This window comes from Lepeophtheirus salmonis, chromosome 2, assembly GCF_016086655.4.
Source record: "Lepeophtheirus salmonis chromosome 2, UVic_Lsal_1.4, whole genome shotgun sequence".
In the NCBI taxonomy this organism is placed as follows: Eukaryota; Metazoa; Arthropoda; class Copepoda; order Siphonostomatoida; family Caligidae; genus Lepeophtheirus; species Lepeophtheirus salmonis.
Window position 1 is genome coordinate 10,618,777 of NC_052132.2, and position 26,810 is coordinate 10,645,586.

Here is a 26,810-nt window from a genome sequence, read left to right on the forward strand (position 1 = left end):
TTAAGTGAATCCAAGCATAACATTTTGAAATATATAACATGAACAGAGCAAGTATTATGCCATGATGAAACATCAGGCGTAATTATTACTTTTAATAAAAATATGTAGATTTTGTTATACTTCGTACTCGAATTTATTGAATGTGCCTTAAATTGTATTTTTTGATATAATTTATTTTTGAACCCTATCAAGAATTATTCATTGGATATTATCAAAAAAAAATCCATACTAATAATTAATATTATAAATGTGAAAATGGCTGGAATCTCAGTGAGCGTATATACTTTTGGTTCAAGTTCTTTGAAAACACTGAAGGCTCTCTCACAGTCCACGGATGTCATGAGGACGCAGTTGAAGCTTGCTCTGGCGTTAGGATACTCCTTCATGCCAGGCACATTCTCGCTAGAGAGTACTGAGCCGATAAGATTAATCTTATAATATGCTTGATTTTTTTTTCTCAGTATTTCCTCAAGTGATTCAAAGAAAATAATTGCTTCTTAACAGATTTATGATTTTGAAAGTTTTGAATAAACTATAAGAGAATATCTTGCTCAATCCAAAAAAATAAAATTCATGGGAGGAAATACAGTCCTATTCATCATATGAAATAAAATTGGGATTATGCTTATATTTTTTGGCTTTATACAAATGCCTCATTGCCTTGGTTTGAAGCCATTTATAGTTCGAGTTTTTTCTTTGTCTAGAGTAACATGGATATGATTGATTTTGTTAGAGTACATAATATAATATATGAATGTACATTGTACATAAATAAAAAAATTGTTTTATTATTCAAAATAGCTCATCCGAAAAGATCCGTTTTTTTGTATGTGAAGACTTTTTCTGAATAAGAAGAAACAAAAAGAGAAAATATAGAAATACATATGATATTTTAAAACTAAAATATCATATACCTACAAAAGTTGAACAAATGTATGATCAATTTTCTGAGTTATTTGAATCAACGAGGGAAAAAAACTTAAATTGCTAAATTGGGTTTTCAATACAAAATAACTACATATAATATTGAAGTTGTTTACCAATTAACTTTGAGCGCCGGCGACTTCTCCGATGCGCAGGTAGGAAGTTGTTTAGGCGTAGAGCTTTTAAAAAAATGGCAGTGATCAATGAAGTATTCATTCCACAATCGTGGAACGAGACAATGTTGAGACTGCAAACTTCTTAAGCCTGAACAAGTCCTTTGTGAGAAGAGTCACGAAGGAACTGGAGAGTCTGGAGGTGACAACAAGACTCTGATCCATGCCACAATTTTTCTTTTCCTTAGTTGGATCCACTGTTTGTCCTCCAAGCTCACCGTACCTTAACCTGTAACACAAAATCTGAGCCGATGTCCAAGATATGAAAGGAATTCCGTAATCTGTCAATGGAAAAATATTCCTAAATAGCCCTAAGACTACCATCTCCACCGAGAAGCATGTGGGTGATACATTATGTTTGGGACATGCTTCTTTGCTTAGGGGAAAGGACGACTTCTCCGTCCATCCTCCAGAAAATCTTGGGCTACAATTTCCTAACAAAGAGGAAGGGCACTTAACATGGGTCTTCCAGAACAACAATGCCCTAAAAAATAAGACCAAATAAACGGCTCAAAAAGAAGCACATAAAGATAATGGAGAGGCCTAGCCATTCCCCGGAATTCAATCCCATGGAAAATCTTTATCAGGGGGAAAAATTACAAAATCGGCAATTTATATCTTAAGTCCGTTGTTTTTTTTTAATTTAGGAAATTTCCTTACCCACGAATGTTAGTAATTTCTTCAAAACCATCAGACCTAAAAGACCATTTTATGTTTCATTCAATGAGCTTAAATAAATATTTTCAATAACACCAAATTAGTGTTGAGAAGACTTCTTGTATTCCTTGGGATTAGGAAGAAGTTGATTTTTTCATGGATTCAAAATACAATTGCATACTTTTGACTATATGAAAATATCTATTCGTATGAAACTTTAGTTCAGAGGAAAAGCTGTCACATGCTTCTAGATGCACCATTTTTTTGCCTCTAGGCTCTGATCTAGATGACATAAAATATATTTTTTCCACAATAAAATTAAAAACGCAGTTTATGAAAGATTGCAATGACTAAAACTTGTCATAATTGCTCAAAAAATGTAATAAAAAATCTTATAAACTAAGTGATTTACGTTGAAATCAGAGTTCCCATAGATAAATTACTAGAAAATAGAAATAAAACGTTGTATTAGTTGCAAATATCTGGTAAGTAAATGACCTTTGCAAGAGTAAAAACGTGAGTAAGGCCCTTGTGTCCGAAATGAGGGAAAGACTCCGTTGCAAGTCTATCGACTATTCAATTTCATAAAATGCGTTTCAAACGTGCTATGGAAAAGTGCCTGTTTTGAAACGCACTGTAGTAATATTTTATATATTTGATTTTCAAGAAAATCAAAGAAAGTTTTTGATATAAAAAATAATTGAAACTTTTTTTTTTACAAAGTAAGGGATTTCATCTTATTACTTATTTATTTTTTCACGTGTGAATAATATTCTTATGAATATTAGGAATATTCTTTGTTTTTTTTATTATTATTGTTTTTTCATTAAATCCCAAAAAGAAGAAATTGAATAACATAAATTTATTTGACAAATAAAATATTATATTTATCCAATTTTTAATTTTACTTTCGAACAAAAAAATATAGATTTTCATCATCGATGAAAGCTTTATAACTAAAGTATATTTATATATATGTGAACCTTCTCATAAGTTTCTTTCAATTGTTATACGTCGTTACTTTTTTGAATCTCGGAAGTTTTCCTCCAAACAATGGAATTATTATGTACTAATTGTCGAAAATTATTCCACCTTAACAGTAGCAAATTCAAATGCAAACAATCAACGTTCAGAATATTGATTGGTGTGGGGAGGCGGGGGAATCATTTCAAGTCATGTGTCCCTCACGTCATGACCATCATCGATTTTGATGGTTTTTGGGTTTTCTATATGAAATAAGAGAGCGTGTAAAATATTATGGTTCTGTAACTCACATTGGCCGTTCTAGGCCCGCTCAAAGTTGGGCATAATATGTTGCATCAGTGTTGTTCAGAAGGCATAATTCTGCTCGAAGTGGTTCGATTTTAACAAAAATTACGTCAGAAGATGCACAAGAACGCAAACCATATCTTATTTTCACTCATAATCTTATTTTAATCAAAAATAAAAGTTTGGGAATCTGGTGCAGCCTTCAAAATTGCGCCCCTGCCAAGTAGCAAAACCAACTTTGTTTTAATTTTTGTAGAACATGTCTCAGTATATGTTGTCAAACATATCCAAAATTCAGAATGGGATCTTAATGGGATAACTTACAATGAGAGCACTAACTAGAGTACGAAGAGCCACTTTTATTTTATAATAGTATTATTGTCCTATATTTAAACTCGTATTTATAGTATAAAATATTTTCTATTGATTTATACCCAAGAGTATAAATTTTATAAAAACAGAAGGATCTATGACTCAAGTGGGAAAAAAGAAGGGTAAAATGACGTCCATAGACTTTTATGTTTGATGTCATTCAACATCCCTATACATATTACTCATTTTTAGTCATGCGTGAAGAAGAAGAAAAAAAAAAGAATTTTTCAAATTCTATAAAAATATTATAATGCAAAAAATAAAGAATATTTCATTTATTTATTTAACATATTTGATTATCAATTGGTAAATGGTAGAATGAGCATTTAAATATTTGTAACTTGTACAAAGTAACATTAAATTACATTTCCTTGTCAAGAAAAATTAGTCTCACTCTAAGAATGTATGTATTATTTGATTAATAATGATTAAAAATATTTGTAAGTTATTTAAATTGAACAAAAGACTAGAGATTGGCGACTCAAAACATGTAGAAGCATGACTGAATTACGAAAAATCTGATTTTTTATCGAATCAAGAACAGACAACTCATTTGGGATATGTTTAAATACTATGTTTATCTGGGTTTTTTATTCAATATGTCCTCCTTTAAAACAATAATAGTCTCGATACGCGGGAGAATATAGTCGCAGCTCTTGACGTTGAAGGCAGTGAACATGGCGTACGACGATGTCATGACACAGTCTCGTAGTAAATCTAAATTTGGATGAGAGGTGTGGTAGACATTATTCTCCAAGTCGCAAAGGCTTAAGGTCAGGGCTGGAGGAGAGCCACATGGGGGCAAAATGTCAACAATATTGTTACTGCAGAAGTATGAGTTCTTCTTGGCTCTCTATGCTTAATTACCATCCTCATTGGATTCTCCGACATTTTTACACTTAGACAGATTAGATTAAAACAAAACTTGCTTATTTTTGTTTCAGCTTTGTTTGGTTGCGTAATAAAACCTCGTAATTAAAAATATTTAATTAGAGGTCACAATATGGTTACTTCCCGTGCAGTTTTTAAAGGATATTACCAAATAAAACAGATGTCTAAGATACTTATCAAGAAATCGCCACTTTTCCTAAATTAATCGTCGATTCTTTTATCATCTTCATTAGTGTTTAATTTAGAGAACAACATTGTAGTTTTACTAAATAAATTTTAATTACTCTACCATTATTTGACAAAAGAATATAGTTGTATTAAAGATATACTACTACATTTGTTTAATTATTTTTTCCTTTACTCATCAATTATGGTTTTTACAATATATTTAATTTTAGAATCATACAACTCCCGTAATATTCATTAAATTCTATTACATTGCAGGATATGATTGGAAAATAAACGTTTTATTTAAACGTAATAAATTATTCTATACATATAGCTTTAATCAGCGGTATGATTGATAAATTAACCATTTTAATTTTTACTAGTAAAGTAGACGGTTTAATTAGAATAAAATATGAAAGAAGAAAGAATGATTATAAACTTTTCTTTGGAAAAATTAGTAAAAGCCAATTAGTCCAATTGAAGTTGAGAATAAAAAATAATAACACTCGATGAGATATTCTATGTGAGTAATATATGTACTTCTACCTACATAGAAGACTGTTTTAAAAAAATTTATATCCGTGAATAGATATGGCAAATATATATATTTGATTCAAAGAATATCAAATCAAAGTGTGGAAAGAAAATCAAATATAAATTCTTTTGATTTGAGTTTTTTTAAAAGACGATAAAAAACATCCAAATATCCATCTTCTTCTTTTTTCTTTTTTTTTTAAATAAACCTAGGCGTGAAATATAAAACACAATTTGATCATTCAAATTAAACATTGAAATACTTTTTTGAGGCTTTTCTTCCTTCCAATATTTGTACTAGATTGTATTATCTATCCGGGACGATACATTTTATTTAGTATGGATATGAAAGATTTTAAAATATCAATCTTCTAATGAATAACATAATAACGGATGCCCAATTGAGAATTAGACACTTTGAATCTGGAATTTCAACAAGCTCCTTATATAACATTATGTTATTCCTATACCTACACTGAGCCTGATTTTCACTCCGACAAAACGAGATATAGGAAAGGAAAATTAATCAAATATATTTTGTAGTAAACCAATGTGCTTATAAGAGTAATTAACTGCTTATCAATCATCAGGTGTTATATTATATTAAACTAACATAAGAAATTGAATAGTCATACCCAGTCGTGATATTTAATATTTAAGGTATTTTGAACATATTACCTTTCTGGAAATAAAGAGTTCATTTTGATAAGTTAGTAATCATTTTAGACTTAAATGTTGATCAAGGATTAGATTATTTCGTGTACATAATTGAAAGATAATCACTTTGAATCTAGAATTTTAACAAACTTTCTTTCAGAAACTAGGGAAGCTACACATTAAATCAACTTGCTAAAGATGTTGTCACATGTATTCGCATATCTAATTTCCACTGTCGCTTCCATCAACTTTAATAATGGCCTCGATGTTTCGCCAGAAGCTCTTACACGTAATTGTAATTGGGCCTCATGGAGTTCCAATGCTCATTAACGGAAGCCAAATCAAAATTCACGAATAAAATTGCCAAAAAACTGTTTTGCACTTATTTTGTAAAAACAAAAGTAGTTAATAATATTTATTGGCATTGTAAAGAGGAACACCAACCTACCGAGATTTTTTTTACTTCTAAACCAAAAAGGTTATGTAGAATATTTTTGTCGAGAAAATAATGCTCAATAACTGTTTCTTTTTATTTTCAATTATAGCAAAAATTATGTAATTAATTTTTCTGGAAATTTGCTTAAGATATATTACTTATTGTTAAGGCTAATCATTTTTTCTCCAAAATACATCGTTTCGTGGAATTTCTTCTTAAAATTGAAAATTGATGTTTGATGAAAAAAAGAGAATACAAATTGAAAAATGGTTCAGAGAATGATAGATTTTTAGATAAACATCAGTTTTTACATACTACATTTATATGCAAATGAATCTCCAGACAAATTTCTAGAAACTATATTTTAAATACGAATTATATATTCAATTGCACATGAATAAAAAGAATGCAATTTTCACTGATTTATTTTTTGTCCATAACTTTTTTGATTTTGAATAAATTAAGAAAACCTTATTTTTCATGTAGTTGTTTTTTATGACACTATTTATAACTCAGCCCCCTATCTAGATCGTTAAAACAATTTTTGCATTTTGATTATAGAATAAGCCCCCTCATATTAACCCACCCCTAAAAATCGGCACCCAAGTCTACACTTGATTAGGTTCAAAAGAGGCACCCATACAAAGTTTCAGCAACTTAGCTCCAACAATGGAGGCACACACACAAACTGTATTACATTTATACAGACCGAGCAAATTAATTTTTATTGTAACATAATATACCTGCATAAGAAAATCCAAGTCAATCCATTGAAAAGGATAAACAACCCAGTAGTGTGCAAAATATATATGAGCCAACCAGGAATAAATTGACTCCAGAGGACAGAGAGGAACTAAAAATCTAAATAATTTTAATTTTTTTTTTTTTTTTTGGCAATCAATAATTCATTAAAAATAGTTACATTAAAACAAGGAAATCATTTTCATATTTTTTTGTGTGATTCATTTATACATGATAAAGAATTGGAATTGATATCTGAATAATTCATTTCCTCGGTATCAAAAGTAGTTGAAATTTTGGTTTTGATACATCTCTAGTTCAAGTACATATATTAAAAAAGGACAGAGCCGTACCCTTGATTAAATTTCCATCCTTTCAATTTTTTTTTTTTTTTTTTAATACACTTATTAACATTTTATTACTTGTTTATTTGATTTTTTTTTTCAGACGTTCAATGCTCACTTCTATACATGAAAATCAATTCATTAGTGATGGGGCGATTAATCAGAATCGAGAATAGGCTGTTTTTTCTGGAATCGGGTACAGCATCAAGAAAAGAAAAAAATTTCATTTACGATAACGATACATATTTATTACTGGGATTCAACTATTTATTACATTTCTAGGTTATGAAAAAAAAATCCCCATCAAAAATTAAGGAAATTTTACTTTTTACGAAAAATTTTAATATTTGAAATTTAATAACATTATTTTTTTCCCCACAAAATTTAAGGTTCTAAGAATAAGTTAGTATTTTTTTAATTTTTCGGAGAAAAATTTATTATATTAATTTATTTTTCAAAAGATTTTATATTAGAAATTTAATTTTTCTATTGTATTTCTATTTTATATTTTTTTAAACAAGTTGGGATTATCGAAAAATTTTCGGATTTGTGAACAACTGTGGATTTTACAAAAAATTTGTAATTGTATTCTTGAAATTTCTTTTACAAGAAATTTAATTTCCAAATTTTTTTCCAAAAAATTTCAATTTTCAGATTTTTTTCCCTAAATAATTTAATTTTCAATTTTTTTTTCAAAAAATTTCAATTTTCGGATTTTTTTTCCTAAAAAATTTCCATATCAAAGTACCCTTCCTTCCTTTAAATATAACCCTGTGGACGCCCCTTATAGCAAATTTGTATTTTTAACTATTACTCAAAATATAAAAGAATCGGAATTGGCATCCGGATTTTTTTTTAATCGTCCCATCACTACAAATTATTCACTATTAAATATATATCACTTAAAAGCAAATATCTTTATTTATGCATTACTTTGTAATTAAATTTGTATAAAATTTGTGAAAACACATTTTCAATTACAAATGTATGTGTTTGTTTTTTACATCTAATAAAAACACAATTTAATCACTACTCTAAAAAAAAACAAGATATAATTACTTGAGACACATAAATATATATATTTTTTTGTAGCGTAAGTGCACTATTCATTTATTTTGATAGTCAACTGTTGTTGTTTTTTTTTGTTTTTTTGTACATCTAAAGACAGGCGTTATAGCAAGAAAATAGTGGAGGCCAATAATTATCCGGTCTTCGATAAATCAGTAGTGATTAAAATCGTGTGTATTTTGGGCATGTTAGAAAATCAACATGGCCACCCTGACAATTTAATGAATATTTTAGAAGAGAACAGCTTAAGTGTCATAACATTTTCACATGCTACAATCAGCTGTCACAAGGGAGGAGGAAGAAAAGGAAGTAAACAAGGGTACTGGCAAGAATTACTCCGAAGCCGATCCCCAACTCTACTCTGAATTATAACTCTGCAACAAATCCTCCGTCTTTCATGAGCCCACACAAATGTTCAATCAGGTAGGAATTGCAGTAGGAAAGGAAGTTCACTGCTCAGGAATGAAATAATAATGATAACAGCTGATAACAGAAAATCTCATTCTTCAGATTACCAATTCTAAAAAAGTGAGCCAGCCAAAAAACTATACACGATTTACACCACTATATATCAAAACTTCTACAGGACAGAGGTAAGGACTATAGCTCAGCCCCCCCTCCCCCAACATTAAAAATAAATAATTACTTGTTTGATGAAAAAAAAAAATTAATGAGGAAAAACTTTTGTAAGGATTTATTTTCTAAAAAGAAAAACGTCGTTTGATCCCCAAACACTAATGTCATTTTATCGAACAGACAGATTCCAACCTTTGCCCGAAAAAAAACAATTATATTTAATGATTAATTATTTATGCTGCAATATTATGTAATTATAATTCCTATACATGTTACACTAAATTTAAAGTATAAAATATTTAATTATTTGCCACTAATGGCAATGATTAAGCATTGATTAATTAATAGTTGATTACTTTCGTCATAAGGAAATTCGCTCTTAGAAACAAACAAAGTCAATAAACCAATCAGTGATTGAATTTCAAGGTAAAATGTAAACCAATCAATTGTTTATATGGAATATGTTGGGCCTCTATTCATATATAGTTGGCCAAGTCCTGATTGGCGCTCCTCTATCCCAAGATTGTCTCTGGCCGAAGAATTATAACATGAATCATCATAGAATATTTATATATATTATTTTTCGGCCAAGTGGTTACCCATCAAAGTGTACATTCGGAAATGTAGTGATTCGGGAAGTTGTCCTTTCGGCAAAATAAAATTCGGGAATGTGTCCTAGAATATCATCCTATGAACGGCCCTGTATACGCTGATATTTTCAATAAACATACGTCATTTTTGTTAAAATAATATGAGATAGTATTAAAGTTGTATCGGTCCTTAATATGGGGCTTCTCCTAGAATTTGAAATACCTCTTGTTCGATATACAAAAGTAGACATAAGTATTTACACAAGTGTTGTTCACCTGTAAATTTTTTAGCCGGATTTTTTTACAATGACGGTCGTATGTATTTTTTTCGTGAGGCAAAAAAAAATTATACACAGCATTTATTAAAGAAGTTTTGCTCTCAGTCTTCCAAATGGAGGTCCCGGAGCAGCGATGCAAAGTGATCCGCGATTTGTACTTGGACAAAAACGCCGCAAAGGATATCAGGTGCGTCACAAAGTACAACAGAAATACAGTGACAACGTTTTGAAACGGCTTTCATATGACTGAGGCATCTGTGCGGTCCCCACAAGGCAATAAAGAGTAACCACAAAAAATACTATCTTCCGTCATTATTGAGACTCAGTGATTAAAGATAATACCGACCATATCGAGTAAAAAGTGCTCAGAAGTGGTTCTTGCAATGTTAATTGTCAAAAAACCTTTGCTTAATTTCAAAAAATATAAAATTATGGAGTTTTACATACTTCTGCCTACTTCGATACAGGATTGAATCAACAAACGAATAATGTACTCACCTTTTGTATTCGAAGCAGCATCTGCAATTTTTTGAAAACTGTCAAGGAATGATCCAAGTACAAATATAGTGTTCCTATAATAAAAGGCAAGACAATAATTAGGTTTTATACTATAATACATAAAAGATTGTAATATTCTTTCAAAAATTGTTTTTCCTCCTTCTGCTAATAACCATAAGAGTAATACATAGAATACAATATATGTATAGCTTTTTATTGGTCAAATTAGAGAGCCATTAGGCTCTACATATCTAATAAATACAAACCATTAAGGAAATAACAAATGGTGCATTTGTTTTATTCTCAGAGTCACACAAAAATTTTCTTATAAACAAATATTTTTATATTCAAAATTGATCACGTTTTCAAACAGATGATAAGTTTTTTTTATAAAACACTAGCGGAAGTACATGGCATGGGCGTCCGATGAAATTTGCTTAAATAATATAAATACTGTTTTAAAATAAGTATTGAGGCCTTGCCGATTTTTGTAAGCTTGGATACTGATAAAAAATTTAAAAGTGTACACTCTAACGTTTGCCGTCGAAAATAAATATTTCCAATATTGGCTTGACATAATATTTTATAAAATTAAATTAATTGCAATTTGTATTAGGGATTTTTCCCCCTGGAAATTCCCTATGAGCAGGATTCCAGGAAACATATTTTTTTTAAAGTTGTCAATAGTGCTCAATTTGTGTTCAATACTCTGAAATTAATTACTGTCACATTGCAAAAGGATCATGCAGATACTTAATTTAAGGAGATATGTATAAGGTCAAAACTTGACACCGCACTTTGCACACAGAAGGATAGTGTCATCTCCTATCATCCTCAGCCAACATATGGTGTAAACTACTCTTTGATAATTTACACCCTGACAGGAAGTGTGAAATTTTAGTAGCCCGAGTAAAAAAGTACTTATCCCCGGAACGTGTGCCTAGTAATTTTGCACGGTCCAGTATATGTCTAAAATTGTATTAGTATACGTTGGATAAAGTATCCTTCCCCATATATAATTATGTTTTTATTATCATCATAATCCAATCAGATTGATCAACACTGTTCTCAGAAATATGTATTTAAATTATCATGAATAGGATTAAAAAATCCAAGAACTACTTCAATTTATCAATAAAAAGACTATGATATATGATTATATCTATTGTACATACAACACATAAATAAATACATAATCATTTAGATATTTAATAGATATGTTATTATATTATGTAATCTAAAAAAATAGGTGCAACAGATCTGAGCCACAAAAGTATTTAAATTAGGATGGTTTGTTTTTCCACTTAATTCGAATTTCGAATATTGCTGATTAGAAAAGGTTGTTATGTGGTTCGAAAATAACCTTGGAAAATTTCATTTTCCTACGATGTCATCTTTAGGTAGAAAATCTATTTCAAAGTTTGAAAGAAGACAAAAGTTATTTATTCTATCAATAAATATTAAAATACAGCATGGATCATTATTTTACATAAATTAATTATGTTAGACATTATTCCAACCTATAAAAAACATAAGTTTTTTTTCTAAAGCTACCCTATGGAGCAAAAACAGGGAATAACATAAAATTAACATAAGACAACTTTTTCCACACTACCCGTAATCGAAATTCGGATAAAAGTTGAAAATCAAACAGCTGTAATATTTATGGCTTAAAAGCTTTGATTATCCTTTGTGATCAGTGACTTTATTATTTTAGAGAAGTTAAATAAATAAAAATATATTTATATGAATAAAGCAATGTTTGTTTGTATGTATATGCGTATCTTTTCTGTAAAGTCATTTTTAAGTGCATCTAAGGACTGTTTAAATACTTTATCTCAGAAATAATAATACAATCCAGTATGTACGTCATATGGAGTACTTACATACAGTGATATTTGTTGGATCGGTATAAAACCGGAGTCTCAGACCGTGTACCGATTATTTTTGGTCTCACTTTATAGACCGATTTTGAGTCGGTCTCGCTCTATGGACCGATTTTTTTCGGACTCAATTTATGGGCCAATTTTTTTCGGTTTCATATATTAAGAGACACCATTTTTTTCAAGATCAACTGTATAAGAAACCGCAGGATCAAAGTTAAGCTTAGTTATATCTGTTTAAACTTCGCATAACGTCATTGTACTTGAAAAAACAATTGTCATGTTATAAACAATTTATCCGTAAAATCGGTCTAGACCGATTTTTTTGGGACCGAACTAGGCCGAATTTTTCCTTTGGACCGAACTAGACCGAATATTTCTTTTGAATCGATCTAGACCAAATTTTTATATGACACCAGTCCAGACCGAGCTTTTTGTTGGACCGAACTTATTCGATCCAACAAAAAATATAATGGTCTCAGAACGGTCCAGGATTTTCAGACCGAAACTCAACACAAGTATTTATACCTAGATATTTGTTTTGTGACGTAGTTCGACACCGAATGTGTATCCGGTTCAGTCGCAAATGAAATAGTTAACTGAAATTTAAATAGTTTACCGTTAAAAAATAAATGTGGCCATCAACACAAAAGCAAACTTAAATTTAAGTGTGGATAATATTTTTATTCTTCCACGAATTATCGTCAATTCCTATCAACAAATTATTCTTATTACTATTGCACTCTTAAAGTCGTCAAAATTGATGGATTTTAAGGGTTGAAAATGACTTTTCTGGGCCAATATAAGTCTCTTAAATTAAATAAAGTTTCCAAGCTATAGCTAAAATCCTTGAGTATTTCCAATCATACAACAAATTTGAATAACTAGCTTATAAATGACTCAAATATGTCTATGAAATAGTGGCCTGTATATATATCATATGAAATAAATACATAAATAGGAATTTTCTCCTTTTCTTAGGCATGCATTTGATTAAATAACTCAGCCTTTTTGGGGTCAGTGGTTAAATCAATAAATACACCTAGATACATATGCAAAGACGCAGTCTAACCCCGAATTTGTCTTAAATGATTTTTTATAGTTCAATTTCTAATGAGAACGAGATTTCAAACCCATAACCGAAGATTTAATTGTTGACCGAAAAAAGGAACAGAGAAACAAGCTACAAATTGATTCCAGATTCCAATTGTACTCTTCGACAAATTATTGTCAAGTCATAAGAACAACTCATTCTTATTAATCCTTTAGGTGTGTCACAAATTGCACTCTCAAAGTAGCCAAAATTGATCATGACAAAAAAAGTCCATCTTGATTTTTATTCAATATTGTTTTTATGTTGACCGCCCACACATCTAATAAAAAATTAGGAATAATTCAACTGCGGACGTTTAAACTATATAATGTGCCGGAGAATACGTGTCAATTTGAAATGTTCATTAGAAAAGTCAAACATTAAATTATTGATAAAAAAATCTATAGAATATTGTTATATGCTGACGTACAGCATATAATCAGAGTTGGGCGGTCGTTAAAATCGGCCAGTTACCGATAAAGCTTAACAAACTTTTTTTTTGGCTAGCCATGTGAAAAATTTACGGGCCCAGAATACCACAAAATATAAGTTTTTATTTACTTGGTATATTTACAGAGATATTTGAGTGGCTTATATTCGAAGGGAACCCCCAATATATGGCATACTGTTTTGTCCAATCAGAAACAAGTACATTGCAGAATATGTTAAATAGATTGGTTGGTTCTGGAATTAAAATAAACAAAGTGTTCCACCTTTAGAAATATCAGTTTAGCTAAAAAAACATTTCCAAACTAGAAAGGAAGTGAAATATAGCAAAATTTGTCTTTAAAAAAATATTTTACTTAAAAATCAAACATATTACCGATACTTCGGTCCAGACCATAGACGGAATTTAATCGTTTTCGAAATGCGGACCAAATTTTTCAGAAACACAACTAATGTCATCAAGAATTCCTCTATATATGTAATCGTTCTACACCGAATTTTAAATGAGACCGGTCTTTGACTTTCATACCAAAACTCAATAATAATATTTATATTTCATTAAAATATAATCTATAGCCAGGGTCAGTCCCTGAAGAACTCTGTAAGTGTGGAAGCGCATGGGCACTAAACTGAATTTATGGAATCATTTTTTTATACCGATTAGTCATGTATAATATAAATATCGTTATATCATATAATCTGCAGTAATACGTTGGAAATTAATAATTCAACCCCTTGAAAGTTTCAAAAATATTAATAAGCCTAATTGTATTATTTTCAAACTCATACTTGATATATATATATATATCTTTTGCAATCGTCCCCAGCGACTGTTGCAACTGTTTTTAGTTATGGAGACGGGTTCAACTTTTAAAAAGGTAACATTCTAAATACAACTTGTGCAAAAAAAAAAAAAAAAAACTTACATTTTGTATATATAAGTTTAATAAAAAGAAGACGTGTGTAGATATGCTGTAATAAACTTTGATGTTTCTAAGTAAAGAAGTGACAAGACATCGAGACAAAAGCAAAAGAAAGTCTAGCAATTGTCCTCTACTTCATGAAAAATGTTTTTCTTATTTTATAAAATACCATTTAAAAAATTAAAATAACAAATACTTTACTCGTCAACGTTGAAATTCAACTATTAAAACCTTGGAATAATAAGAAAATAACTTTGAAAAGCGAAGAATATATTATTGGTGTAGGAGGAGAGAAATATCGACTCAATCGATCACAATTGCTCGAATAAGATTCCATGTAGCATTAAACAATCTGTACTGTATATTTATGAGGTATGTTTATAGTGATTTTTTGTTTATTCGGAAATAATGCGTCCGCAATAAATTTTTCCTTTTTACAAGAAAATTTAATATTTGAAATTTTTAGTAAACCGCTGTGGATTTTTGAATTTTTTTTTGCAAAAATTTAACTTTTGAGAATAGCTATTTAATTTGGATCTTTTTTAATGGATGTGGATTTTTGAAATTTTTTTCCAAAAAAAATAAGTTCTAATGAAGAAATGTGAATTTTTCAATTTTTTCCCCAAAAAATTAAAAAACATATATAACCATGCGGACGTCCCTGGTAATGGTCCATGGTAGTTACAAGAAAAAGTTGTAGTCCTTTACTTAATGAGATACAATATCCTCCAACCTTATCCCTCAGGCCACGGATCCACTCCAAGTCCCAAGACCCCCCACCCGAAATACTTAATAAGAGACAAACTCGATCTCTTCCACATAATGAGACCTTCCATTCACTTTCATGATCCTCCTAAGCAATAATTGTCCAAATATCTAGAAAGATTTGAGATCCCTCCCTCCGTACTCCAATAATATATTATTTAAGCGAAGATATTTCTTATTATTCAAAGGTATTTGAGTTTTAACATTCTGCTTTCTACCATTTCGATATAGAAAGAGAAAGTATGACGTACAGGCAAACATATACAATCTACACTATTTTATTATGTGTGTATAATTAATCCAAAAGCTTTGCAATGAAGTAATAAGATCAAAAATAAAGCTTTTTAACAACTTTAATACTTAATAATCGCAATACAAAACAAAAATTAAAAAATAAATTAAAAGTTATGATATAAATTTAGATCCATGCCATACAAGAGAATTGTTTTTTGTAAGAAAGTATGAATTATCATTCAACATTCTTTGAATTATATAACTACTAGCGGAATACCCAATATTGCCCGGAGTAAAATGCGTAATCCTTTAAGTGTGTCACAAGTTTCACTCTCAAAGTTTCAAAGTCCCAACTTTTCTTTTAATAATATAGATATAAAAACCCCAACCAATCCTCGGCGGTTCTCTTCATTTTTCATGAACACAATCACACGTACCCAAAAAATACTTATATCAATTGAATGAAAGAATAATTAGAATTTGAGAAAAAATGTACAAATTATGTCATGGTACTTTAGTCTCTAGAGTGCTTACTAGCTGGGTTTTGCTCACACACGGTCATTGCTATGCTTTTTTATTACAAATAGAAACAATAATTGTTATTTCTGTAAAACACCTGCAATATTTAATGAATACAACTACATTGTAATTTCCTAAATCAAAAATATGTGTATCATATACATCAAGGATCACTATATATAGTGCATCCTATATGCACGCTCGATGCTACATACAAAACGACTCCTTGATTTCATCCACATGACTACATTGTTATTTCTTAAATTAAAAATGCCTCCTTTTTATTCATTTAAAGAAACTAAATGTTTTATTAATATAGATTAACTTATTAACTTTAGACTTAAGCACTCCTTGCCTAGTCATCTATTCAAAATAAAAAAATCACAAGCTGTTATTATTATTATTCTTGGAAAGAGAATATCCAAGTATTGAGTAACTACGTTTGAGTATGCTCATAAAAAATGGAGAGAAAAGCCTCAGGATTTATGGGGAAGGGATCTTCTATATTATTAAAGTAAAGTTTGCTTCTTTTTCGGCGCCTAATAACTTTGGGGAATGCCGGGTACTACCTCAAGTAAATATATAGATACACGTGAACAAAAATAAATTGAATCATAACTTACTTTAGAGTTGTATGTAGTTTTCCAGCTCTTGACACAAATTCATCAAAAATAGGAGCCCCATTCTGAAAGAAAAACAACAACTTATAATTATACATATATATATATATTGTACATCTGTTGAACAATTATCAAATAAAAACAAAAAAAGAGGCAATAAAAGATCTTAAAATAATGTAAGTAATGTAAGCAAAGCTGTAACTCAAATGAGTAATACATAAAACTGACTCTCGTTTGGAATATATTATTAAAAATTCATTTCATCTTTATGGTACTTAATATCCTGAGCAACGTTTTCACATTGATGTAACTTACATTAAAAAAACATATATGTATATAGACATACATAATATATACTTTTTGAAAAAATAGCTGACAAGTGTTCATAATGATGGCCACTGACAATCCTTCTCATCTTGAAAAACTTTCTGAAAGAAAGCTTCTTCCTTTTAGTTATTCCAGCTGAGTTTGGCCCCCTTAAATGAGCTCTCGTTTACAGAAAGAGGGCATCATGATGAGATTCAATTAATATCAATTTTCTTTACTTTTGTGAATGCTGAAAATGTATCTAACTCACTTACTTTGTAACGACATTGCATGAAAACAAGGGTTAATGTGAATGAGCATCAAAACAAATTATATAGTTGTTAGTATGTACATTGTACAGGGTGGTTATACTACAATTGAACCACACTTTGATATCATAGTATTGTTACGATTTTTTTAGTTTTATTTTAAAGTATAGGTAGTGTAGTGTCAGTCCTTATCAGTTCCATACAGTCTGGTGCAGTTCAATTCTGCATATCAGTCCTAAAACTTATAAATTTCGGTTTTTATGGAGTCACTCAACTTTTTTAAATGAGTTCTAGCACTGACAGTTGGAAGGAACAACAGTCTTAAGGAATTGTCATAAGACTAGACTGAACTGAACCGAATAAATATAGACTGACGCAACACTAAGGATAGATGGTAATAGCATAATAGTTTTAAGTATGACCTGCATGGGCCTCAATCACTGCCTCAATTCGTCCACGTTGAACTATTTTATTTCATAAAGAACAATATTAATCTAATAAAAACTGGTCTAGATTTGGCAACATTAGCAACATATTAAATTTAGTAGATCTTTTAAATATAGACAGTTTTGAATAACAAAAGGTTTACATAATCTGCCCTAGCTTTCCATTTTTCTCTGTGTTGCATCTTTTCAAAGAACATAAACATATTGAAAAAAGTAAAGAAATTTGAAAGCTTATTTAGGCCGTGTGGTGCTGTTTTAAACCGTTGATATTCGTGACTTTTTGTCCTATTTCCACACTTATTACTTGTCAATATTTTCATTTAATTAAAGTAAAAACGATCGTAACCATTTTATTTCATTAAGAAAAAATGTAATCTTCCATAAACGGTCCCAGGATTTCTTCCAATTACTCAATCCAGGCCAAATTGATAAGTTAGAATTCATAAATTATAGGAAATCAGATGGGACTAATAATAGCACTTGGAGTTATTCGTGCTCAAAGAATTTGAAAATTTTCAAATTAGCAAAGCACTACTTGATGAGTGCTCGTGTTTCTCTATCTTGACAAATGACTAAAAATGACAACGAACGGAAATTTTATTTGTCAGTTACCTAACCTCTTGTATGAGCAGGAACAAAAAAGACAATGATGACCTCATACGGGAGCTGGATGAGGTCAAATTGTATTCCAATTGTAGATATTGACCCTGTAGTATCAATATTTCTAATATATTCACTTATAATGTTAAGAGGATAATATCTTCCCTTTATCTTTTAGTACAATTATTTATAGTATATTTAACTAAGGAGTTTGTTAAATGCATTTTCATCATAGTATATATTCCATGGAATAGGCAATTAAATATTAATGCCACCTATTTAAATAAATAATATCAAAGAGGCAACAACAATTAGTGTAAATTTAAGTAATGTGCCGTTTGCAAACGTAACGGAATTCCCATCACTAATAAATATAATTATGATTGTGCTTTTTTGATCCGTTTACAAAATAACATATTTAATTATATTCCTTTAGAAATACATTTCGAAACGTTCAGGAGATTAAAAGTATAAAATAAGGTAGTCGTTAGTAGTGAGACTCGCTTCAAGACTAAATTTATTTTTCGGGTTCAGTCTTTTTCAGAGTTTTTTTTTTTTTTTTTTTTTCCTACAAGGTTAAACATATAGATATTAACAAAAAATAATATTGATATAATTACTAAAAAAATAAGAAATTAAAATTAATCATCCTAGCCAATACACATAAATAAAAATAATTCATTATTTTGGATGATGAACACTGTTCGACTTGAATATTTTAATAATATGTTTCAGAGTTCTTAGAAGCTGTTAGGCTAGTGGTGCACTGCTGTATCAAAGCCATTAAAGCTTATGTTAGAGATCTTGATGTTAAGCCCTACATATACTGCAGCAAAGTTAATATCGGCTGCTCGTCCATGATTTTGGAGGGAAAATATGAAATATTACTACTATAAAGAGGAGAACCTTCTAAATATAAAATATCATAAGTGCTGAGAAAATATTGTAATTATATTTAAATTTATATATATTTATTTTATTATGAATTTTGAAGTCAATTAATACCAAATACTGAGGGAAATGTTTACTTCAGAGAGAAAAGTTAACACCACGACGACCCTTTAAATAATAAAAAAACAAAAAAAGCAAACCCAACAACCGCTTTTCCTTTTCTAATCCCTAAACTTAGTTTTTTCTTTACAAAAACATCTTCTCTAACCACACTATACAAACATAGTTGGTTCATATAACAACATTATGAGGCACTTCAAAATAAATAACCATTAAAAAGGTACCCTTTTCTGGTTTAATTGAACAATATATATAAATGAAAGATGCCATTAAGATTTAAAAAAGACGTGTGACACTTTTTTGACAAGATTTTCATTTTATTAACAATGATTATATTCACAGTGGATGGACAGCACATATCAAGACATACCTTTTGTGGTTTTTTTTGTTGTTTCTTTAGACACGAATGTCAATGCAGACCATGAAAGTTGATAAATGACAATCCTTATAAATAAATATTATATAATAAACTATGTATGAAAGTGTGTATACAATAAGAAAACTCTTAGAGATAGAACAAACTTTAATACAAAAATATTTGCATTTCATATGTATGAAAGGGGGAAAAAATATATGCAAAAATGAATGTTGTATGATTATTTGAGCTTAAAAATATACTTATGTTTTAAAACAACAATATTGATGATTTTTAATGCATTATCTTTTATCTTGAAAGTTTTTTATTTCGTTATCAACGTCATACATTGTACGTCTGTGACAGGACAAAGTTAACTTATATTTTAAGATTTCTAGAGAGAAAAAGTACAGTTTTGTGATTCAAAAAGGAAAAACTTTTAATATTTTAAGCTTGTAGAGGTGACAAAAGAGTTCACGATTGTTTTAGATATAATATAACCCTCTATCATTGAACTGGGATATTATACGCACCATAACTTTAAAAAATATTTATAATTCTTTTGAATCCCCATTTTATCGGCAATACTTTTCAGAATGCATCACATTAAACATTAAATCTGATTATATGTAATTTGTTTATTTATCTTCCTAATGCCTTGTTTAGGACTTATAAGTGTATTTAGCAATTTTGTAAACATGTTTATTTAATTTCATTAACTTTTTTCACTTTAACTTTTTTTTCCTTTTAATTTCTTGGATTTTTTTTTTTTTTTTTTTTTTAGTCAGGGCTGAGGCGTACTACGGTAGCTTAAAAGGTAATATTGTAGCTTTTATTACATATAATACACGTAATCTATTATAATTGTCCAACTGTTTATCATGTAATTAAATCATGTATATTTTGGTGGTTTTATACCCCGTTCACTAACTGTGTTATAAAAAGATATTCACTAACAGAAGATTAAAAATAATTCATAATAAAATTTTAATCAAATATTTGTAACTACAATATTAATTTGTATTATAATTGAAGGAGCCCAAATTTTGGAGCCTCAAAGTTCATATTTTTACTAGTTAAAAGTGACACATTTCTAATAAATCTTGATAAAAATTCCTCAAAAGGCTTTAAGAATAATAAATAATTAAAAAAGACTGAACGTCTGCATTGAAAATTACTTGATGCAAATGATGAAGAATGATATTTGCATTTAATAAAAGATATATGTACTAAAAGTCCATAAAAGTAGAATAATTTGAGAAAAGTTCTTTTTATTTATTCATTCTAATAGTTTTTTAAATCTAAAATATGAAAATAAGATTATATAACGATGTCATGACATATTTCAATATGGTCTCTGGTCTGATATATAATAATAAAACTAGGCAATGGATGGATAAAATTGAGATAGACAATAAGGTTTAGGTTTTTTCATTTGTTGGTCTCATAAAAGTTTCTTCGTATTTATGAAAAAAGGTATTTCCTTCTTATAAAACTTGGTTGTTAAGTTCCACAAAATGAGGGGCATTAATCACGCTGACGTGACGTGAAATGTCTATGCGTATAAATTTAAATATAATAATTATTTTATATGTCGAAGGTGATCCTCTGGATAGCAGTGATTTATTTACTAACCCCCCCTCCCCCTACCCAAATCATTGAATAATAGGTAACTGATGTTTACAAGGGTCTTAATTTAGTAGAACCATAAATCTTACACCCACTTTCTTCTCACATTCTACAAAAATCATATGCATAAATATACTTATAATCAGTAATTCAAGAATATAATATTTAAAAACTTGTTAATCAATATCAAGTATTGGTATTAGACCATTTATTATGTATATGTTCTGATAGTGGTGTAATTATTTGGGTCCGTGTTTTTCAAAGTGTGAAGTGCGTCCAATATGAGGGTATAGAACAACTATTACTAAAGGGAAAAAAATAGCACCTATATAACATCATCCTTAAAGTAATACATCAGCACTATATACTGGGATAACAACTGGCGTTTTTGATCTATCTTCTTTAAAATAACAGAAACAGTCATTTTGGAAGAGATATTCATAAAAGAAAAACTGAGCAGTAAATACAATCATTGAGAATGTACCCTTTGTTGGCCTCAATAACGTCCTCGATCAGAGTTCTGAACCATGCATAAGCCCTGGAAAATAAATTCTTGCATTCTGGGACGATGGAGTCGATCAAGGACTTGTTGGTGGTGTAAAGGTAGCTCCAACAAAATAATCCATCAGATTCCTATCAGGGAGCAAGGAGACAAAATATCAAATATGATCGGGAACCTCCTTCCTTGTGATCACTCCTTTGAGGTCCTTGGTCTCTACCAGGGAGCCTTATTCAACTCTACAACTCTTTCTTCTGTCAATCCTTGCTATGTTTGAGACCTTAATATTACTAATATCCGGATCGTTGTTCACCAAAATCATCACCATAGTGCACTTACAATCGACCTCCAAATAAGTCATACGCTTGAAAACTTATGTTGTTGACTCCATTGCGATGTTTACACTACTAAGTGAAACGTGAATATGTATATTTCCTCACAAAAAAAACATTAGGCTATTTTATTTAAATAATCCATAAGTCTGAAGCGGCGAATTTCGTTGTTACACTCTGGATATTATATGTATATGATATCGAAAAACAAACAAATCAATTAAAAGAATATTAAAATTTTCCGTTTTGGAATGATAAAAGGCCCTAGTCAGATGCTCAGATGCTTTCTAAGGAAGTTGTAACTCATTAAGTTTCAGGAAACTAGTGAATCAGTCCAATTATTGAGGATTTTTTATTTTTTTCATACCATGACTCATCACTTATAAAATACACATATATATATATAAAGTAATAAAATGGGTTGAACCCCCTGAGGAGAAGAAAGGAGGAGTTATTCAGGCGTCTAGGCATATTATAAATATGGTGCTAGAGCCGTAAAAATTGTCTAAGTAATGGAAATGAACGATCTTCATATACAAGATTTAATGCTAATGCCTTCGTAAATTATAATAAAAAAAAGTGCAGAGACTATCAGTGTAATAGGGATTTTGTGAAGTACCTAATACAGGTTGCGTCTAATAAGTATGCATGATATATTGTTTGGGACATTTCAGTAGGGAAGTGTTCACTCATCACGTCGTTATCTTAATTGTATCTCTAAAAAGACATAAACTTTGCATATTTTATACAACTCTAGAGCTCTACATTGTCCATATTTTTTTGGTCCATGGACTCTGGGTAAAAATAGAAATAGTATTTTTTTAATGTTCCTTTAATTGGAGAGTTGCAGTCATGATTTATAAGTAAACATTATGGTATTACTCTCTTACTCCAATGAATTAGGAATTGTCTTTGAAGTCCATGTAAATAATGTACATTTTCTAACTTGGAGCGAGCGTGAATTCAACCTACGCACATTGAGTTCAAGAGAATAATTTCTACCGAGCACGTTGTCCATTGATCTACGTCGTTCCATTAAGAACAAAGTATCTACACACTCTTACGAATAAATACGTAGAAAGGTAGACTTGATCTAGATGAAGTAAAACTCTGTCTGGATATATGAGGGGGGTCGGAAAAGTTTCCGACCTCAATGTGAAAATGGCAGCACTCATTAAAAAAAACCAGTCAAATCTATCTAGCATCTATTGAGAGTTATTCACCATAGTTTTAGCCATTTTGGAAATACGACTGTTATTTAATAGTCGTTCGAGTGTTTTTGTGAAAATGGATAAAATCGATATGTGATCTGTCATTTTCATTTTTTTTTTTTGTAAGGGTAACCTTTAAATAGATTTAAACAATAGGAGACACATAAAGGCTTGTTGTGTTTAAATTTGACGCGTATAAGTCAATCCAACTCGGAGTAATTGAGTCACAAATAAAAAGGGTTTTGTGAATAATTATTTTGCAGACAAAAAAGGCCGAGTACTATTTGAATGGGTTAAAGAGAAGGGGCATTTTAGAGAGAAGAGTGTGGAGACTATTTTGAAGAATAGATTTTTTAAAACAGGGAAAAATAATTTTAATCTTTGTTAGGTCGGAAACTTTTCAAACCATTCTCGTATTTGTTAGGCCTGTACTAAGGTGAATAATTAATTATATTTCTATTGGACATACAATTGCAAAAAAAAAGAAGTGCATGCGTGTATGAATTGCAAGAAGATAATATCGATGATCGCATAAAATACATTGCTCATTAAAACTTTTTTCTTTGCAAAATGGACTTATTCATTTTATTATTATGAATATTACCGTTATTGTTTTCCGTAATTTGCATTCAAAGATGTGGAGTATGTATTATGAATTCGCCGGTGTTTTCCTTTATTCTTTTGTTTTGAAAGAGTTTCAAATGTCAAAACATACATTCATAAATTTATTGATAATAATATCGAGACTATTAATACTATCATTATTAGTATTAATAGAAGTAGCAAATCAAATAGATAAATATTAAATATTCTTTTTTTAAATCAAATAGTATCCTATTTATCGTAGGGAAGACCCAGCACAATTGTAACGTGGTACGGCTGCAACAATCCCTGGGCATGAAGATTACGCAGTATTATTTTATCATATAATATTCATTAATTGTACCAAGTTTCATTTAAAAATATTCATTCACATCAGAAAGATAAGGTGCCCACTTTTCTAGACACTATAAACCAAATTTACAGAGTGGGGACTCAAAACTTGTACCAACAGGTTTAATTATGATTTTATCCTCGTTATTTATAATTTTAAGCTTTCATTACACATATAAACAATAGCTTAAACATAAATAACCAAGTACACATGTGCGGTCTCATTTGTACCAGTGTCCGCGCCGAAAAGACTGAAGACTTTTGGCATCTCCCTTCAGACGAACTACAACATTAAGAAGTTCATAGCAGCCCAATACAGCTAAAAAGCACCAAAACTTCTGTAGCAACAATATGGCCGACTTCTGGCCAGCTTCCATGTAGCACACCTCCAACCCTCAACACACTGGACTTTGCAGTTTGAGGCGTTTTGGAGAAGAACTGCACTTCGTAATCAAATGTGAATTCACTCCGCGCAGTCATAATGACTGCACGGTACACCATGAACACGACCTTTAATGTATTGATCTGCCAACCTGTTCATAGGCTTGTTGAGGCTGTTATTCCTTGTGTAGGAGGGCATATTGAATCAATTGATTGATTTTTATAATTTTGGACTGTTTCCGTCAGTTTTTCATTGTTTTCCCAGTTACTGACACCATTTGAATAATTGTATATTTTAATTTCGTTTTATATAATTTTATCAAAGTCAATCATTGTTGAAAAATATGACATATGGTATCAATCAGTACAATGGGGATAGTTACAACAGATTTTATAATAGTTCTAGTATTATGTGCTCTTTCTTTTTTTGTTATTTTACCATGCACTGTCTGGAGTAATTAGGTATCAACTAAAATATGAATTTTGCTTTAATAACATAGAAGATGTCTCCTCAAGAAATCTTCACTGTTACTCTCCATTTATTATGAGCACACATAACTACTCAATACTTATATCAACTCATACATATATCTTCTGTCTTCAAGAATGAGAGAAAAATAATAAGAGCTTGACTGATGAGTACTTTAGTATCGAGTGGACTCACTAACAAAAACAAACAAACGAGTGCTCATCGTATGTTAAATACATAATACCTATGATAGTTCACTCACTTTTACATTCCAACTTTTTAATTTTATTCAAATCTTAAGCTATACTGAAAATGGATATGAATTATGATATGCATAATAGAGCAATAGATAATTGTTGTTTTTAACTTTTTTTTTTTATTCTTTTTTTTGGAATTGATTTTGTAAAGAATAAATTTAATTTTTCTGACCTTTAGTCATTATTATTCATTCTGGAGTAATCAATTTGTTTTCCTACCATTTTCTATTATATTTAAAGGGTGAATAAATGTCTTGAAAGATTTTATAGAACAAAACCTTATCTTTCCAACGACATCTAGCGTAACCCAATTGCACTAATACAACGTGAGATACACATTACTAAAGTCAAACATTGAAAAAATACTGGATTTCTTTTTACTACAGCTCTAATAATAATGATCTATAATATAAACCTTATTAATAATATATAGACTTCATATAAAAGATTTGACCACCACATCATGAAAAGTGTAGATATTTATACATCAGTAAATATTATTTAGCTGTTGTTATATTATTATTTTTTTATAGCTCATATTCGATATTTTGATAGTTTTTAACCCATATAACCTTTCAATATATTCGAGCAATATCAGATAATACTGACAAAATCCATATTTATTCGATCCAGTCCAGTCTTAGGACTGGTCCGTAAGACTGTCAGTCCTTTGGACTATCAATACTAGAACTTATTTAAAAAGAGAAAAGTAATCATGCTGAGTGACGTGAACAAGGACCAAAGTTTAAAAGTTTTTAGAACAAATAGTCAGGACTGAACTAGATTAGACCGAGAGTGAACTGGACTAGACTTCAGTCTTCAATAAGTCTTCCAACTATTCTAAGTCTTCCCTGATTAAATAAAAATTCCATTTTTAGATTAACAGTTTCTAATAACTGATAAAGAGGCATTTATGTTTTTCCTTTATACATCTATATCGCGAAAAAAAATCTCATTAAAAGCAAAGTAATTATATTACATTAATGTTCTTTGAATGTTTTTATTTGCAACATCATAAGTTTCTATTATGTACATACGTAGAAGCTTTATCTATTTTAATAGCATGACATAATCTTATACTTATGCATATAAGGCCTCTCGACACAAAAGCAAGCCAGAAGGATTTTTCTCAAAAATGATTGTGGATTATATTTGTATTCTTCAACGAATCATTCTCAATTTCTACCAACAAATTAATCTTATAATTGGATATTGGATGAGGATATCGAATTCATGGGCAGTGTAGAGAAAGGGAATCCATTGCAAAGCTCCTGTTTAAGGATACAAGCCAATGAACAGGTTTAATTTCTATGCACCTTGGACATAGAGATCATGCTGCTTGAAAAATACAAAATTGTTTGAAAGAAAGTATTTTTAAATATCCCACGGAAAAAATGGAATCAGAATTCGTCAACGATCTTTTCTTGATTCTCCTTAAGATTTTTTTATTTT

General features: G+C 29.9%; 1 protein-coding gene across 4 annotated transcripts in view; it reads right to left on the reverse strand.

Moving 5' to 3' along the window:
* Positions 1-26,810, reverse strand: part of LOC121132486 (uncharacterized) — a 106,523-nt gene that overhangs the window by 18,238 nt on the left and 61,475 nt on the right. For all 4 annotated transcript variants that reach the window (XM_040727894.2, XM_040727892.2, XM_071886601.1 and 1 more), the window contains 2 exons: positions 16,664-16,725; positions 10,177-10,250 (listed from right to left, as the gene is read on the reverse strand). In XM_040727894.2, the coding sequence (XP_040583828.1) occupies positions 10,177-10,250; positions 16,664-16,725 (136 nt within the window). The remainder of the gene's footprint in view (positions 1-10,176; positions 10,251-16,663; positions 16,726-26,810) is intronic.